Source organism: Hemiscyllium ocellatum, chromosome 24 (assembly GCF_020745735.1).
Source record: "Hemiscyllium ocellatum isolate sHemOce1 chromosome 24, sHemOce1.pat.X.cur, whole genome shotgun sequence".
In the NCBI taxonomy this organism is placed as follows: Eukaryota; Metazoa; Chordata; class Chondrichthyes; order Orectolobiformes; family Hemiscylliidae; genus Hemiscyllium; species Hemiscyllium ocellatum.
The window spans coordinates 517240-532798 of NC_083424.1; the positions used below are offsets into that span (position 1 = coordinate 517240).

Here is a 15559-nt window from a genome sequence, read left to right on the forward strand (position 1 = left end):
GGCCCATATCCCTCCAAACCCTTCCTATTCATATACCCATCCAGATGCCTTTAAATGTTGTAATTGTACCAGCCTCCACCACTTCCTCTGGCAGCTCATTCCATACCCGTACCACCCTCTGAGTGAAAGAATTGCCTCTTCTATATTTTTCCCCTTTCACCCTAAATCTATGCCCTCTAGTTCTGGACTCTCCCACCCCAGGGAAAAGACTCAATCTATTTATCCTATCCATGCCCCTCATGATTTTGTAAACCCCTATAAGGTCACCCCTCAGCCTCCGACGCTCCAGGGAAAACAGACCCAGCCTGTTCAGCCTCTCCCTGTAGCTCAGATCCTCCAACCCTGGTATCATCCTTGTAAATCTTTTCTGAACCCTTTCAAGTTTCACAACATCTTTCCGATAGGAAGGAGACCAGAATTGCATACAACATTCCAACAGTGGCCTAACCAATGTCCTGTACAGCTGCAACTTGACCTCCCAACCTCTGTACTCGATACTCTGACCAATAAAGGAAAGCATACCAAATGCCTTCTTCACTATCCTATCTGCCTGCAACTTCACTTTCAAGGAGCTATGAACCTGCACTCCAAGGTCTCTTTGTTCAGCAACACTCCCTAGGACCTTACTATTAATTGTATAAGTCCTGCTAAGATTTGCTTTCCCAAAATGCTGCGCCTCGCATTTATCTGAATTAAACTCCATCTGCCACTCCTCAGCCCATTGGCCCATCTGGTCCAGATCCTGTTGTAATCCTCTTCGCTGTCCACTACACCTCCAATTTTGATATCATCAGCAAACTTACTAACTGTACCGCTTATGCTCCACCTAACTCATTTGTATAAATGATGAAAAATAGAGGACCCAGCACCGATCCTTGTGGCACTCCACTGGTCACAGGCCTCCAGTCTGAAAAACAACCCTCAAACACCATCCTCTTGTCTTCTACCTTTGAGCCAGTTCTGTATCCAAATGGCTAGGTCCTACCCCAGGACCGTACCATTACGTGTATAGGTCCTGCTAAGATTTGCTTTCCCAAAATGCAGCACCTCGCATTTATCTGAATTAAACTCTATCTGCCACTTCTCAGCCCATTGGCCCATCTGACCAAGATCCTGTTCTGTATCCAAATGGCTAGTTCTCCCTGTATTCTATGAGATCTAAACTTGTAAATCAGTCTCTCATGGGGAATCTTGTTGAACGCCTTACTGAAGTCCATATAGGTCACATCTACTGCTCTGCCCTCATCAATCCTCTTTGTTACTTCTTCAAAAAACTCAATCAAGTTTGTGAGACATGATTTCCCACGCACAAAGCCACGTTGACTATCCCGAATCAGTCCTTGCCTTTCCAAATACATGTACATCCTGTCACTCAGGATTCCCTCCAACAACTTGCCCACCACCGAGGTCAGGCTCACTGGTCTATAGTTCCCTGACTTGTCCTTACCACCTTTCTTAATCCGTGGTACCACGTTAGCCAACCTCCAGTCTTCCAGCACCTCACCTGTGTTTTTTATTTTATTTTTTGACATTAAACTACCTGGCCGACAATTTGCTGCTTTCTCTCGCTTATTGATGGAGGGATTCTATCAGCGACTTTCCAGTCTGTTAGAACCTCTAAGTTAGGGTGGAGGTGGGTGGGAATAGGGCAGGGGTGGACTGGAGGGTGGTAGGACAATAGGAGGGAGGGAGTCAGGAAGTATCCACGTAACTGTGATTTTTCTGCTGAGAGGAATTTAGAATCCGATAAATGTCAAGCTGTTTTACCGATGTTTTTGCTGAGTGTCTCTGGCATGTTCCCTATGTTGATTCTCTGCTATGTTGACACTGTTCTGTCAGGATTACCTCGGTCACCAGCTGATGGCCGTGCTGAGTGTGTGAGGAGAGATTCTAAGCAGATGAAGAGAGAAAGCTCACCACCAAGAGGCACGTGCGATGGACTGAAGCAGAGGAGGCAGGATGGTTGTCTCCCAACTGTCAAAGAGGCAGGACGCTCGATCCATGAAATCCCTCGACAGCGATCCCACAGAATGCCAGAGACCTGCACATTATCTAAATGCAGCATCGAGGACCCTGTCTCCCAGGTACCAAGGGTCCTGAGTTTGTGTGCATGCTGTGGGTGCAGCAGCTAAACACCCAGAGCACTCTGCTCACTAACTCCAGGCTCAATATTACTGCGTTTTGGAAAAGGGTAATTTTTATTGAGTTTTGCGAAAGGTTTTCCCCTGGAGGCCAAGTGAGTTTTCTCACTCTATTATCCCAAACTCCCCTCATTAACAAGTTACCAGGCCCCTATGGTACCCTGTTATAACAATGCCTGCCAGATTCTGCCACCTAATGAAGGTAGACATACTCCTCATCCTGGAATATCCTGGAATCCCTGGTGCTAGCGCTATTGTGGATCAGATAAAGTACGCTCAGTCTGGAGCCGTGCAGACCAGATGGTGGGGGTAGGGGTGGGGGGATGTAATGACACATCTGAAGAGAAATTAAGGAGTGAGAGTTACAATAGGAGACTGCATATTAATGAGGGTGATAATGAGAGGGAATCCTTATTAATAGACCACTTGCCACTCACTGGTGAGAATCCTGTCTCAGTGTCCAGGAAGATGTTGACCATATTGTTCTCATCCGTAAGAAAGGTCTCAGTGAACGTCTTGCAGGATTCTCCCAAATTTCATCTCAATCAGGCATGGGAAGATCCCATCCATCAAACTGAACCCAAACTGAGGTTCCAGGAGAAGAAACAGTGATAGATTTCCAATTCAGGATGGTGAGTGTCTTGAAGGGGAACTTATAGGAGGTGGTGTTCCCATGTATCTGCTGTCTTTATGGATGGTAGTAGTTGTGGGTTTGGAAGGTGATGTCTGAGGATCTTTGGTGAACTTCTGCTGTGCATCTGTAGACAATATACAGTGCTGCTAATGAGCTTCAGTGGTGGAGGGAGGGGGTGTTTGTGGATGTGGTGCCAAATCAAGCGGCTGCTTCATCCTGGATGGTGTTGAGCTTCTTGACTGTTGTTGGAGCTGCCCCCATCCAGGCAAGTGGGGAGTATTCCATCACACTCCTGACTTGTGTCTTGTAGATGGTGGACAGGCTTTGGAGAGTCAGGGGGTGAGTTATTTACCAAAGTAATTCCTAGCTGCTATATTTATGTAGTGATTCTAGTTGAATTTCTGGTCAATGATAACCCCAAGGATGTTGATGGTGGAGGATTCAGTGATGGTAATACCAATGAATGTCCAAAGGAGGTGGTTAGATTCTCTCTCTTTCTCTCTCAATGAAGATGGTCATCAGCTGGCATTTGTGTGGTACAGACATTACTTGTTTTGATATTGAAGCAAGGACAGAAATAGGCTTGAGACATGGAGGTCCAGGACAGGCAAGTAAAAATTGAAGAGATGACAGTAATCCCAACCTTAGTGTAACCCAACACCAGCCCCAGCGTGTGTAACCGTGTGTGACCCAGTGCTAACCCAAGCCAAGCCTCATGGTAAATCTGGCATCATGTAATGAGTCTCAGTGTGAAACATGTTTTTCTACTGATTCAGCAACTTTTCCAGTGATAATCCATTTTACCCACTCACCAACCAACCTCTCTGTTATTAACATAACCTGCCTTTGAATTGTTCCCTTTCAAATGGAAAAGCCCCAGTTTTAGATCCGATTATTTTGTGTTTCTTCTTTAGGGACCTGCAGTAAAATGTGAGAACACGTCTCCAGCAGCTGGTAACAAGCATACAAACCACTCACTGAGCAGCAGTTCAAGGAAGGTCTTTCACCCCAGGGAGCAGTTGGATCTGACGCTTGATGGTGGAAGAGGTTTGAATAGAATTCCTTACGATGTCAGCCCAAAAAGCCAGCTCAGTCCCATTGTTAGTGATACCAGCTCCACTAAACAGGAATCTCCAGTCATTATACAGGAGTTAGCAAAGTCTGTCATTAGTCCACATTCCTACCCAGCAGCTGTCCATTTTAATGGACCATTACACAGAGGATATCCTGGTTCAGTGAGAGAAGCAGTATCTGTACAGCAAGAAGATACCAGGAACAGAAACACAGCTATCTCCAGAGCAGTGGGTCACTGACAGCGAAACCACTGAGCAAAGTTTCCAACTCATCCCTCTGATTAACTGCTCTGTTCATTGCTGCTGCCTGGTTTGCTTTCAGTGTTTATTCATCATTTCAAAATGTTTATCCTGGCAGCTTTTCCAGACAATAAGCTGGCAATCTCAGTTCTGATCCTCACAATCCACACCATTTTCAGGGGCAGTTCCTGCTTTTTTGGTCCTTTATGGGACGCGGGTGTCAGTGATAAAGCTGGCAGTGAGTGGTGTGAATGATTCCCCCTTCCTCATCCTGATTCTGTCCTTGGCCTAATCCTGCTCCTTTTCCAATTCCCCCAACATTGTGTTTGATGTTACCCTCCATCCGATCACTGAGCTGCCCTCGCTTTTGCTGCCCCTGCATATCTCTACAACCTGTTACACGGATTCTGTGGGATGGGGGAGTGGTGCTAATTGCAGGATGGAACATAGCAGCCTATACCTGATCGTTCCGACTTGCTGTGTAAAAAGCCAGTCTTCCCCTCAGTTCCTCACCCCCACCCCCATGCATCCCTGAACCATCAGCTGAATGGGGACATTTCCCACTGCTCTCTCACGCTCCTGTTCTGATGATTATCCTGCTCAAATCCAGAGTTAGGAACCCACTCAGGATCGTATCTGAGTTTTTAATCCGACCTGGTATCAGCATCAGTCACATAAGCTGTTTCTCTCTGGGTTTGGTTTGTGGGTCAAGGTGCTGCCTGTAAGGACTGATTCTCTGGGCCAGTGTTTGACTGACACTGGAACAGACTGGAACAGAGAGAACTGAAACTCTCCCAGTGACCAACGCTGGCTCTGAATCCAGAAACTTGCCTTCTCCTGTGAAATGATGGAAACCCTCGCTGGTTAATTCTGCCTGTCTCTCCATAACGGCTGCCTACCCTGCTGAACGTTACTAGCACTCTGTTCTTATTTTCAGTATTCATATTACTTTGCTTTTGTATTCGTGGGTTTTTGAACAGTAAGGTTTTAATTTTGAACAGTAAATTTTAATTGAGGATAAAGGGAGCAAGGGCGTGTTTGAATTAAAGATACAAACTATCTGTAAACTAATTGTATTGTGGATCAGGTTCAAGGGGCTGAATGGTCTCCAGTTACTATGGGTAATAGCAATTTTTGAAAAGATTTGTAGGTTTTTGAAAAGATTTGTCTGGATGTAAGTTTACTCGCTGAGCTGGAAGGTTTGTTTTCAGACATTTAGTCACCATGTGAGGTAACATAATCTGTGAGCCTCTGGTGAAGCACTCGCGGTATCTCCTGCGTTTTGTTTGTGTGGGTGGGTCTCACCTTCGTCATCACCAAACAGAACAAATTAGAGGAAACCCACAACACCATCGATAATATCCTCACCGGCATAAAATTCACTGAACAGGAGGGAAACAACAATAAACTACCATTCCTAGATGTCACTGTAAAGTGAACAGACAATGGGGAACTTCAAACCAACGTCTCCAGGAGAACAACAAACAGACCAAATACTGAACTACAAAACCGATCATCCCAACATCCACAAACGAAGCTGCATCAGAACATTATTTTAATGAGCCACCACACACTGCAGCACAGAGGAACTACGTAGAGCAGAGGAAAATCACCTATACAGTGTGTTCAAAAAGGACGGGTACCCAATGAACACAATCCACCAATTTCTCAGCAACAAACCCAAACAAACAGACAAAACACATCCAGAAACCCTAGCCACTCTCCCCTACATCAAAGACATCTCAGAAATGACTGCCAGACTACTCAGACCCCTCGGCACAAACCCACCAACACACTAACACAGCAGCTAATGAACTTGAAAGACCCGATACAGACAACAATCAAAACTAATGTCATTAATAAAATACCGTGCAAGAATTGTAACAAACAGGCAGTAAACTAGCCACCAGGATGCATGAACATCAATTAGCCACAAAAAGACATGACCCTCTCTCACTAATATCCTTACATACAGATGAGGAAGGACATCACTTTGACTGGGACGACACATCCATCCTAGGACAAGCCAAACAGAGACACACAAGAAAATTTCTAGAAGCGTGGCATTCCAACCAGAGCTCTATCAACAAACACGTCGATTTGGACCTGATTTACCATCCTCTGAGAAAAAGAATTGGAAATGACATCACCCACCTAAAGAAACCTAAACACTTAAATAGAAAGCAGGACATATCACCGGTGCTTCACTAGAGGGTCACTGATGTTACCTAGTAGGGTGACAAAGCGTCTGAAAACAAACCTTCCAACTCAGTGAGCAAACTTACATCCAGACTTGGGCGACACAGTGGATAGCACTGCTGCCTCACAGCGTCAGAGACCCGGGTTCAATTCCCGCCTCAGGCAAATGTCTGTGTGGAGTTTGCACATTCTCCCCGTGTCTGCGTGGGTTTCCTCTGGGTGCTCCGGTTTCCTCCCACAGTCCAAAATTCCCCGTAATGTTAGATGTAGGGGAATGGGTCTGGGTGGGTTGCTCTTTGGAGGGTCGGTGTGGACTTGCTGGGCCGAAGGGCCTGTTTCCACACTGTCGGGAATCTCATCTAAACTATGGGTAACATCTGAGTGTCCTTTGTGAACTGGCCTCAGGTGTTCTGCTTTGGATTTCTGTCATTGATTTCCTTTTCTAATTTTTTCAAAGGTAAAATGATTTCTCAGGAGCGAAAGGCCACACCAACATCCAGGGAAATGTCTTCTGCTAAATCCCAGCACAGAATGATCCCAGAGCACTATGCACACAGCCAGTACGAACAGCTGCTGGGGAGAATGGCTGCAGCAGATTTCTATCAGAGTTCTGTCCCTCTGGGCATTGATACCACTGCCTTAGCCCGGGCAGTGCCGTTTGATACAGGTAACCCCAGCCTCCTGTTTCCATCTCTCCACGGTCCTCCCCACCTCCAGGGGCGCTCTCCCATCACTTTGAGAGAATTGTCCTCAAGGCTGATGGAGAACATTGTTTGTAATAGCAAACATTCAAATCGCAAGATTAACACAAACTTACAAACAAGTGTATTTACATACTTAAATTTAAAAATTTACTCGTTAAATTCATCCATTTATATATTTACAATGAATAAATTAATAAAAATTTACAAATGAAGCAGGCACCATTTTAAAGATCAATGTTAATGAGATGAACATTCAGTGACATGTCAGTGGCTTCTGACTGGCTGCAGCATTCCACCCTCAGTGATTCATTCTGAGTGGTGACTATTCATCCCTTCATTAAATTCTAGCCCTCTGTCCACATCCTGCCCCATGCCTACCCCTCTCCCACACAATCCCCCCTCACATACACAATCCCACTCATATACCGACGTGCTGTTAATACAATTGACGGTTTGGAATGCTGATAGTTGTAATGATTTTACTGAAAGTAGGCGATTGTTAATGAGTTCAGATCGCAGTCTCTGAGTGACCATTGGTTCTCACCTTGTTTCCAGCTGCTTACTGCCTCCCGAGAGCCCTGACTCCGGCAGGGTCTTACCCTCACCCATATGCCCCCCTCCTGCTTCGAGGCTGTCCTGAAGCTGCTGCTTTGGAAAACAGACAGACCATCCTGAACGACTACATCACCTCGCAGCAGATGCATCATCCAGCGACAACGGCAGTGACACACCGTACTCAGCTGCTTCGGGGCCTGTCCCCTCGTGAACAGGCCCTCACTCTAGGCTACTGTGCAAATCCTCGAGGTGAGTGCTCTAACCAATAACCAACACATTGCATCAACTTGACAAATTGTGTGTTTGTGTTACACAAAAACCTTCCTGTGTGCACTGAGCAACATGCACCGTCTTACATCTGAGAATTAATTCTTTGCGATTTTACTGGAATTAAATTTTAACATTGTCAAATGAATTTGAAATTCTCAAGCATCATTGACAAGATGGGTGCTGGTTAAATGTGAGGTATAGTTTACAAACTTCACTGGATAACCCACTATCCCCAGAGACATCATAAAAATTAAAGATTTTATAAAGTATACTAAATTCCCTAGGATTCCTCTCTTTTAGATCCAGTTTCATAAAAAGTACAGACCAGGTTTCTGTGTTTAGCAAGACTTACTCTTTATTACAAGTAAATAGAACCTAACTATAGTTAAACAACCATGGCTCACCTCCCCCCCACACACACACACACACACACGCGCGCGCACACACACACACACACACACACATCCAGTTAGGCACAAAGAAAGCACAGGTGTTGTGGGTGGAGGGAAATACTAGGATGGCAGTTTAGTGGCCCCTGTCCACAGGGTTTGCAGAGGTGATCCTTGTACTGATCAGGCACTGCTTCACAATCTTCACTCTCCAGATATTTTCACCTGTTTGCAGGAGGCACAGGGTGGCTAGTTCTCACTTAGAAAGACTTATTAGATTAGATTTGACTAGACTTCCTACAGTATGGAAACAGTCCCTTCGGTCCAACAAGTCCACACCAACTCTCCGAAGAGTAACCCACCCAGACCCATTCCCCAATCCTATATTTACCCCTGACTAATGCCTCTATGGGCAATTTAGCATGGCCAATTCATCTGACCAACACATGTTTGGACTGTAGACACGGGGAGAATGTGCAAACTCCACACAAACAATCGGCTGAGGCAGGATTCGAACCTGGTTCTGAGAGGCAGCAGTACCACCCCAATTGAATGTCACGGCTTGCAGCGACTGAGGAAGGGCATAAAATGGCTTTTTTTTTCCATTACAGAGCAAGATGCCAGTGGTCTGATGGTTCCTCCCCAAACATTCACATCCACAAGCTGTTCACTTGGGAGCCAATCAGATTGTTGCCACCAAGCAAGTGACCTTTGTCATTGATAACTGGTCATCATTTCACAAACCAATTAGCTACTTGTTGTTGGAAGAAAGTCTATTCATACAATGTCCCCTGTCTCGGGTCTAGACTTTCCCCCCTGCCTGAGGCAGCAGCTGTGTAAACAGCACTTATAGTGAGGCTCAGGGAACTTCGTTTTTCAAAAAGTGCAGCAATCTTCCAGAAATCCTTGGCTTTCAAATGTTTTTTGTTTCACCTTATCAACCACAATCAGAAATAGCGAAATATAAAAAAGACAGATTTTAAACAAATGTCCTTCCACCTTCCCTCCATCCATGTATCCTGCCATTCCTGTTAGTAATTGGTGCTATTCACTGCAGTCTGTCTCACAGATTCACTCACTCACTTCACCCCAAACAGTCCCAATGTGATCTCCTCTCGTTTCTTTAAATTCCATTGGCTACAGAGCCAAATGTTTTACCTTTCTTCATCAATTAAATCCTTCATCCCAGTTGAAAAACATAAAGGATCTGGATGGTTATATGAACAAGAAGACTTTAGAAGGATATGAGACAAATGCTGGCAAATGGATTTAGGTCAGATTGGGCTGATTGGTCAGCATGGATGAAGTGTCTGTATTGTGCTGTATGTCTCTATGACTCCAAACAAAAGTATTTACAATCACTGGAGTGATTTTTAGGTGTTTTTGCCATTTTTCTCAGATATTTGTACAATACGGTCCAAGTGTAATTTTAAAGTTGCGTACTTTCAATCTGTTTTATAAACTGTAAAATCTTCATGAAATTTGTTGTTTTCCAGAACTGCTCAGCCTGGCACAGGTTCCTCATTGCCCTGTCTTACTGCAAACTCCTGCAGGGAGCAGCAACACTCATCTCAGCCGCTTTGCATACATCCCAACAGAGACTGCACATTTCCACACACAACCTCCGTGCAAGGCAACACGTTCACCCGGTAACTATATTCTCAACAAGGATCACTCCATACAGGGAGAGAGAGAGAGAGAGAGAGAGAGAGAGAGTGAGGTTGAGGGTGGCACGGTGGCTCAGTGGTTAGCAGCGCCAGGGACCCGGGTTTGATTCCAACCTCGATGACTATCAGCGTGGAGTTTGCCTGTTTTCCCCATGTGTACGTGGGTTTCTATGGTTCTATCTGGTTTTATAACCAGGCTAAGCCGTGCTAAACTGTCCCTTAGTGTCAAGGGAAATACAGGCCAGGTGGATTAGCCACAGTACCTGTAAGTTTACCAGGATAGTGGTGGGTGCTGGGTCTAGATGATCAGTGTGGACTGGATAGACTAAATGGCCTCTTTGCATGCTGAAGGGATTCTATGGTTCCAGGAGATAGAGATAGCAAGAGAGGGAGAGTGATTGCTTGGGGGAGGGGGTGGGTGGGTGGGCGGAAGAGACTGTGAGCAGCAGAGTGAGAAGGTCAGCAATTCCATTCCTTGTTTAGTTGAAGGTTAACTTTGGTGTTTACTCAGGGGGAGTTGCTGCTATCAGCAAAATGACTGGTGCACAGAGCTCAGAGCGAGATGGTGAGAACGTGAGGGCTGTAGTCACTGGTGAACTTCGAGACGGATGGAGAGCTGGTAGGAGTCTGGTTCAGATTGAGCAAGCCGATTCTAATTGGATAAGAATTGTGACTGAGTTAAATCTGCTTTAATACAGTCTGATTGCGCTTGCTTTGACTTTTGGGAGTGGTGATCTGGGAATACTGTTTAAAAGGAAGCACTCTTCAATTTAAGGTGAACATGAAGGGAGAGTTGTTCTTTCAGAGGTTCATTACTCTTTAGAATTGTATTCCCCAGCAGGTGGTGGAGGTTGAGTCATTGAATATATTCAATGCCAAGTTAGATCTGGGTATGATCGACTGGGTTCTCAGGGGTGGACAGGAGTGTGGGAGGTGAGGCCATCAGACTAGCCTCAATGGACTGAATGGCCTACTCATTCTCCAGTTTCTCACAGACTGTGAATTCAATGGTGTTACCATGATTGAATACCTTGCTATCAACATCACGGGGGTTATCACTGACCAGAAACTCAACTGGACTTGCCACATAAACACAGTGGCTACAAGGGCAGATCAGAGGCTAGGAATACTGCGCTGAGTAACTCACCCCTTACTCCCCAAAGCATGTCTATCATTTACTAGGCACAAGTCAGGAGTGTGATGGGATACTCCCCACTTGCCTGGATGGAGACAGCTCCAACAACACTCAAGAAGCTTGACACCGTCCAGGACAAAGCAGCCCGCTTGATTAGCACCACATCCACAAACGTCCTCTCCCTCCACCACCGATGCCTAGTAGAGCAATGTGTACTATCTACAAGATGTACTGCAGACATTCACCAAAGATCTGCAGATAGTATGACCACTTCCATCTAGGACAGTAGATACACAGGAACACCACCCCCTGGAAGTTCCCCTCCAATCCACTCACCACCTTGACTTGGAAATATATCGCCATTCCTTCACTGTCACTGGGTCAGTATCCTGGAATTCCCTCCCTCAGGGCATTGTGGGTCTACCCACAGCAGGTGGACTGCAGAGGGGCAAGAAGGCGGCTCACCCCCACTTTCTTAAGGGACAACTGATGACAGGTAATAAATGTTGGACAGCCAGTATTTCTCACATCCTACAAGAATATTTTTCATTAACATTTGGGTATTGTATTCACACCGGCTGTCCATTCTTTTCCGAATTTGATCTCCTCATCCTGTCCCTTGTAATATGTAAATAAAAACAAACTACTGCAGATGTTGCAAACCTAAAATGAGCAGGATGCTGGAAAAACTCAGCAGATCTGGCAGCATATATATGGAGAGAGAAGCAAAGTGATTGCTTTCAGTTTGGTGTGAGTTCACTTCAGAATTTTAATGCTGTCAGACTGGCTGACTTTCTTGTTACCTTATGCAAATGTTCTGTCTGTCAAAATCTCCCCGTTTCTTCTGACCTCATGTCTGGTTTTTGTTTCTTTCAGGTTCCGAGGAAGGGATTTGTCCAGCAGCACACCCTGAACCCCACACCCGTGGCCCCCCCTCGCCACACACTCGGGCCCCCTCCTCGCCTCACACCTGTGCCCCCTCCTCACCCCACACCCGTGCACCCTCCTCGCCCCACACTCATGCCCCCACCTCACCTCTTACCCACCCCTCACCTCACAAGCACCCCTCATCTCACATGCGCTCCCCTCTTATACATGAAAATATACAGCATCGACCCACTGTTCTCCAGAACACCAGAATCAAACATGTTATTACTTCCGTGGACTCAGCAATGCCATCGGTTCTGAGGTAAGTGCTTCACCTGAAGTGATAAAGAGGAAGTTTGGTGGAGTTACTATCAGCCCTGTTTGCAGGTTTGTTTTTGTAGGCAGAGGGAGAATGCTGTTTGCCTCTAAAGCAGGCGTGAAGCAGCCCCTCTAAACCATGTGTGATCTGCAGGTCAAAATATCACCAATAACCAATCCCCTCCCCATCAGGGCAGCCACTGCAGGCTCATTGTCAAGAGACAGCAGGTACACAGGGGGCTGAATGGTCTTCTGTCTGCTTGATATCCCTCTGTCTTTGACATTCAGGAATTTTTCACATGCCCTGATTTGTTGCAAACCCACTTGCTGATTCACAACAAGAAAGGACACAAAGATCTGGAGCAGTTTCAGTGGTGACCAGCAGGGGAGGGTCTAGGGGCTGAAGGGTGAAAGTGGGGAGAGGGAAAGGGAACTCAAGAATAAAACCAAAAGAAAAAATGCTGGAAAATCTCAGCAGGTCTGGCAGCATCTGTAAGGAGAGAAAAGAGCTGACGTTTAGAGTTGAACTGACCCTTTGTCAAAGCTCTGACAAAGGGTCAGTTAGACTTGAAACATTAGCCCTTTTCTCTCCTTAGAGATGCTGCCAGACTTGCTGAGATTTTCCAGCACTTTTTGGTTTCAGATTCCAGCATCTGCAGTAATTTGCTTTTAACATGCGAATGCGGATAGAGGTTAAATTCAGCTCGGGGTTAGAGTAAATGTATATAGAACATTCCAGCACAGTACAGGTCCTTCGGCCCTCGATGTTGCGCCGACCTGTCATACCAACCTGAAGCCCATCTAACCTACACTATTCCATGTACATCCATATACTTGTCCAATGATGACTTAAATGTACTTAAAGTTGGTGAATCTACTACCGCTGCAGGCAAAGCATTCCATCCCCTTACTGCTCTCTGACATCTGTCCTATATCTATCACCCAGGAGGAGAGAGTGAGGTCTGCAGATGCTGGAGATCAGAGCTGAAAATGTGTTGCTGGAAAAGCGCAGCAGGTCAGGCAGCATCCAAGGAACAGGAGATTCGACGTTTCGGGCAAAAGCCCTTCATCAGGCTTATTCCTGAAGAAGGGCTCATGCCCGAAACGTCGAATCTCCTGTTCCTTGGATGCTGCCTGACCTGCTGCGCTTTTCCAGCAACACATTTTCAGCTCTATATCTATCACCCCTCAAGTTAAAGCTATGCTCTCTTGTACTCGCCGTCACCATACTTGGAAAAAGGCTCTCCCTGTCTACCCTATCTAACCCTCTGATTATCTTATATGTCTCTATTAAGTCACCTCTCAGCCTTCTTCTCTCTAGTGAAAACAGCCTCAAGTCCCTCAGCCTTTCCTCGTAAGACCTTCCCTCCACACCAGGTAACATCCTGGTAAATCTCCTCTGCACCATTTCCAAAGCTCCCACATCCTTCTTATAATGCGGTGAGCAGAACTGTACACAATACTCCAAGTGCGGCTGCACCAGAGTTTTGTACAGCTGTAGCATAACCTCATGGTTCCGGAACTCGATCCCTCTATTAATAAAAGCTAAAACACTGTATGCCGCCTTACCAACCCTGTCAACCTGGGTGGCAACTTTCAAGGATCTGTGTACATGGACACCAAGATCTCTCTGCTCATCTACACTACCAAGAATCTTACCATTAGCCCAGTACTTTGCATTCCAGTTACTCCGAGCAAAGTGAATCACCTCACACTTGTCTGCATTAAACTCCATTTGCCACCTCTCAGCCCAACTCTGCAGCTTATCTATGTCTCTCTGTAACCTACAACATCCTTCATCACTATCCAAAACTCCACCGACTTTAGTGTTGTCTGCAAATTTACTAACCCACCCTTCTACGCCCTCATCCAGTTCGTTTATAAAAATGACGAACTGCAGTGGACCCAACACCGACCCTTACAGTACACCATTAGTAACTGGACTCCAGGATGAACATTTCCCATCAACTACCACCCTCTGTCTTCTTCCAGCAAGCCGATAAGGGTTTCAGTGTTGGGCTGTGTATTGTAAATCTCCAGTGGAGAGCATGGTTTGTTATGTTACTGGCTGTGCTGCAATTACATTTTAAATGACTCCAAATCCAGCTGATGAAGCAACCTTCAGTCATTTGTGTAAAACTTCATCAGAACCTTGAGATCTCATTTTATCCTTTCCCAAACCAAGCCCGCATTCTAGAGACCAAGAGGAGGTGGGTAGGAGATGCAGCAGAGAGGGAACAGAGAGGTCAGGGAGTGTGGAAATTTATATTTGTGTTATCTGTGTTCCCTCCATCTGTGTCCCTCATTCACCTCTTGCCTTTTCTCTCTGGCCTCTATTTCACTCTTATCCTTCTCTATTTGGAACCCCTTACAAACTTCCCCTTCCCAGTCCCTAGGTTTCAATTTCTATAAAACCTACAAATTAACTTCTCCTCTTGAATCTTACAGACATGTATCTTGTACCCCATCACCAGGACGATCTGCAACCCCCATTCTCCCCCAGCAATACCCCCCTAGTGCCACTGAGAGAGTTGCTACCTCACCCCCAGCTCGTTCTTGGCTCCGGGACAGCAGGACAGAGAGCCACAGAATGGAGGGCTTCCTCACTGCCCGGCAAACAGCTTCAGACTGGTCTGGGCACTGTGGCATTAACAACAGGACAATCCTGGTCGGTCAGTATAACTCCAGTCCAGAGAAACAACGCTCTGCAGAACCATGTGTCGTCACTGCCTTGAGCCGGCGATGTAAGGAAAAGGAAGTAAATCAACCACAGTCCACCCAGGAACAGGAGCAGGAGGAATTTCGTAAGATCACTGACTCTGTCTTTCTCTGTCTCTAACCTGGAGGTAGTTACAGATGAGGGTAACTGAAGCCAATCCTGTTTTATAGATTTATAAGAGGCCAGAATTAGAGGAACATATATGTCTTGGTAGGTTGTAGAGTTGGAGGAGATTGCAGACTTAGGGATGGACAAAGATTGCAGACCCAGGGGAGCCGTTTCTCATGTTAGTTAGGCCACAGCTGTGCAGTTTTGGTCTTTGCATTACAAGGAGATTTCACTGGAGGGAGGGAGGGGCGGTGGTGGAGATTCTCTCCTGGATGTTTCCAGGACTGGAATTTTGACGATGAAGAGACTCAATAGGCTTGAGTAGTTTTCCTTGGAGCAGAGAAGGCAGGGGGAAACACCAGATTGAGGTGTATACAGCGCCCTGAGGGGTGTAGCTAGGGATAGACTTTTTCTTTTAATAGAGGGGTCAGGAACCAGGGGGCACAGTTTTAAGGTAAGGAGTAGGAGGTTAAGAGGGCATTTGAGAAATTGCTTTTCACTCAGAGAATCGTGGAGATCTGGAACTTCCTGCCTGAAAGT

At 45.9% G+C, this 15559-nt stretch overlaps 1 protein-coding gene across 8 annotated transcripts in view; it reads left to right on the forward strand.

Moving 5' to 3' along the window:
- ncor2 (nuclear receptor corepressor 2) overlaps positions 1-15559 on the forward strand; it is a 246500-nt gene that overhangs the window by 211267 nt on the left and 19674 nt on the right. For 7 of the 8 annotated variants that reach the window (XM_060843298.1, XM_060843302.1, XM_060843303.1 and 4 more), the window contains 8 exons: positions 1840-2084; positions 3690-3822; positions 6745-6954; positions 7547-7795; positions 9702-9854; positions 10384-10491; positions 11884-12196; positions 14641-14996. In XM_060843298.1, the coding sequence (XP_060699281.1) occupies positions 1840-2084; positions 3690-3822; positions 6745-6954; positions 7547-7795; positions 9702-9854; positions 10384-10491; positions 11884-12196; positions 14641-14996 (1767 nt within the window). The remainder of the gene's footprint in view (positions 1-1839; positions 2085-3689; positions 3823-6744; positions 6955-7546; positions 7796-9701; positions 9855-10383; positions 10492-11883; positions 12197-14640; positions 14997-15559) is intronic. The other variant, XM_060843304.1, reaches the window with a different exon arrangement.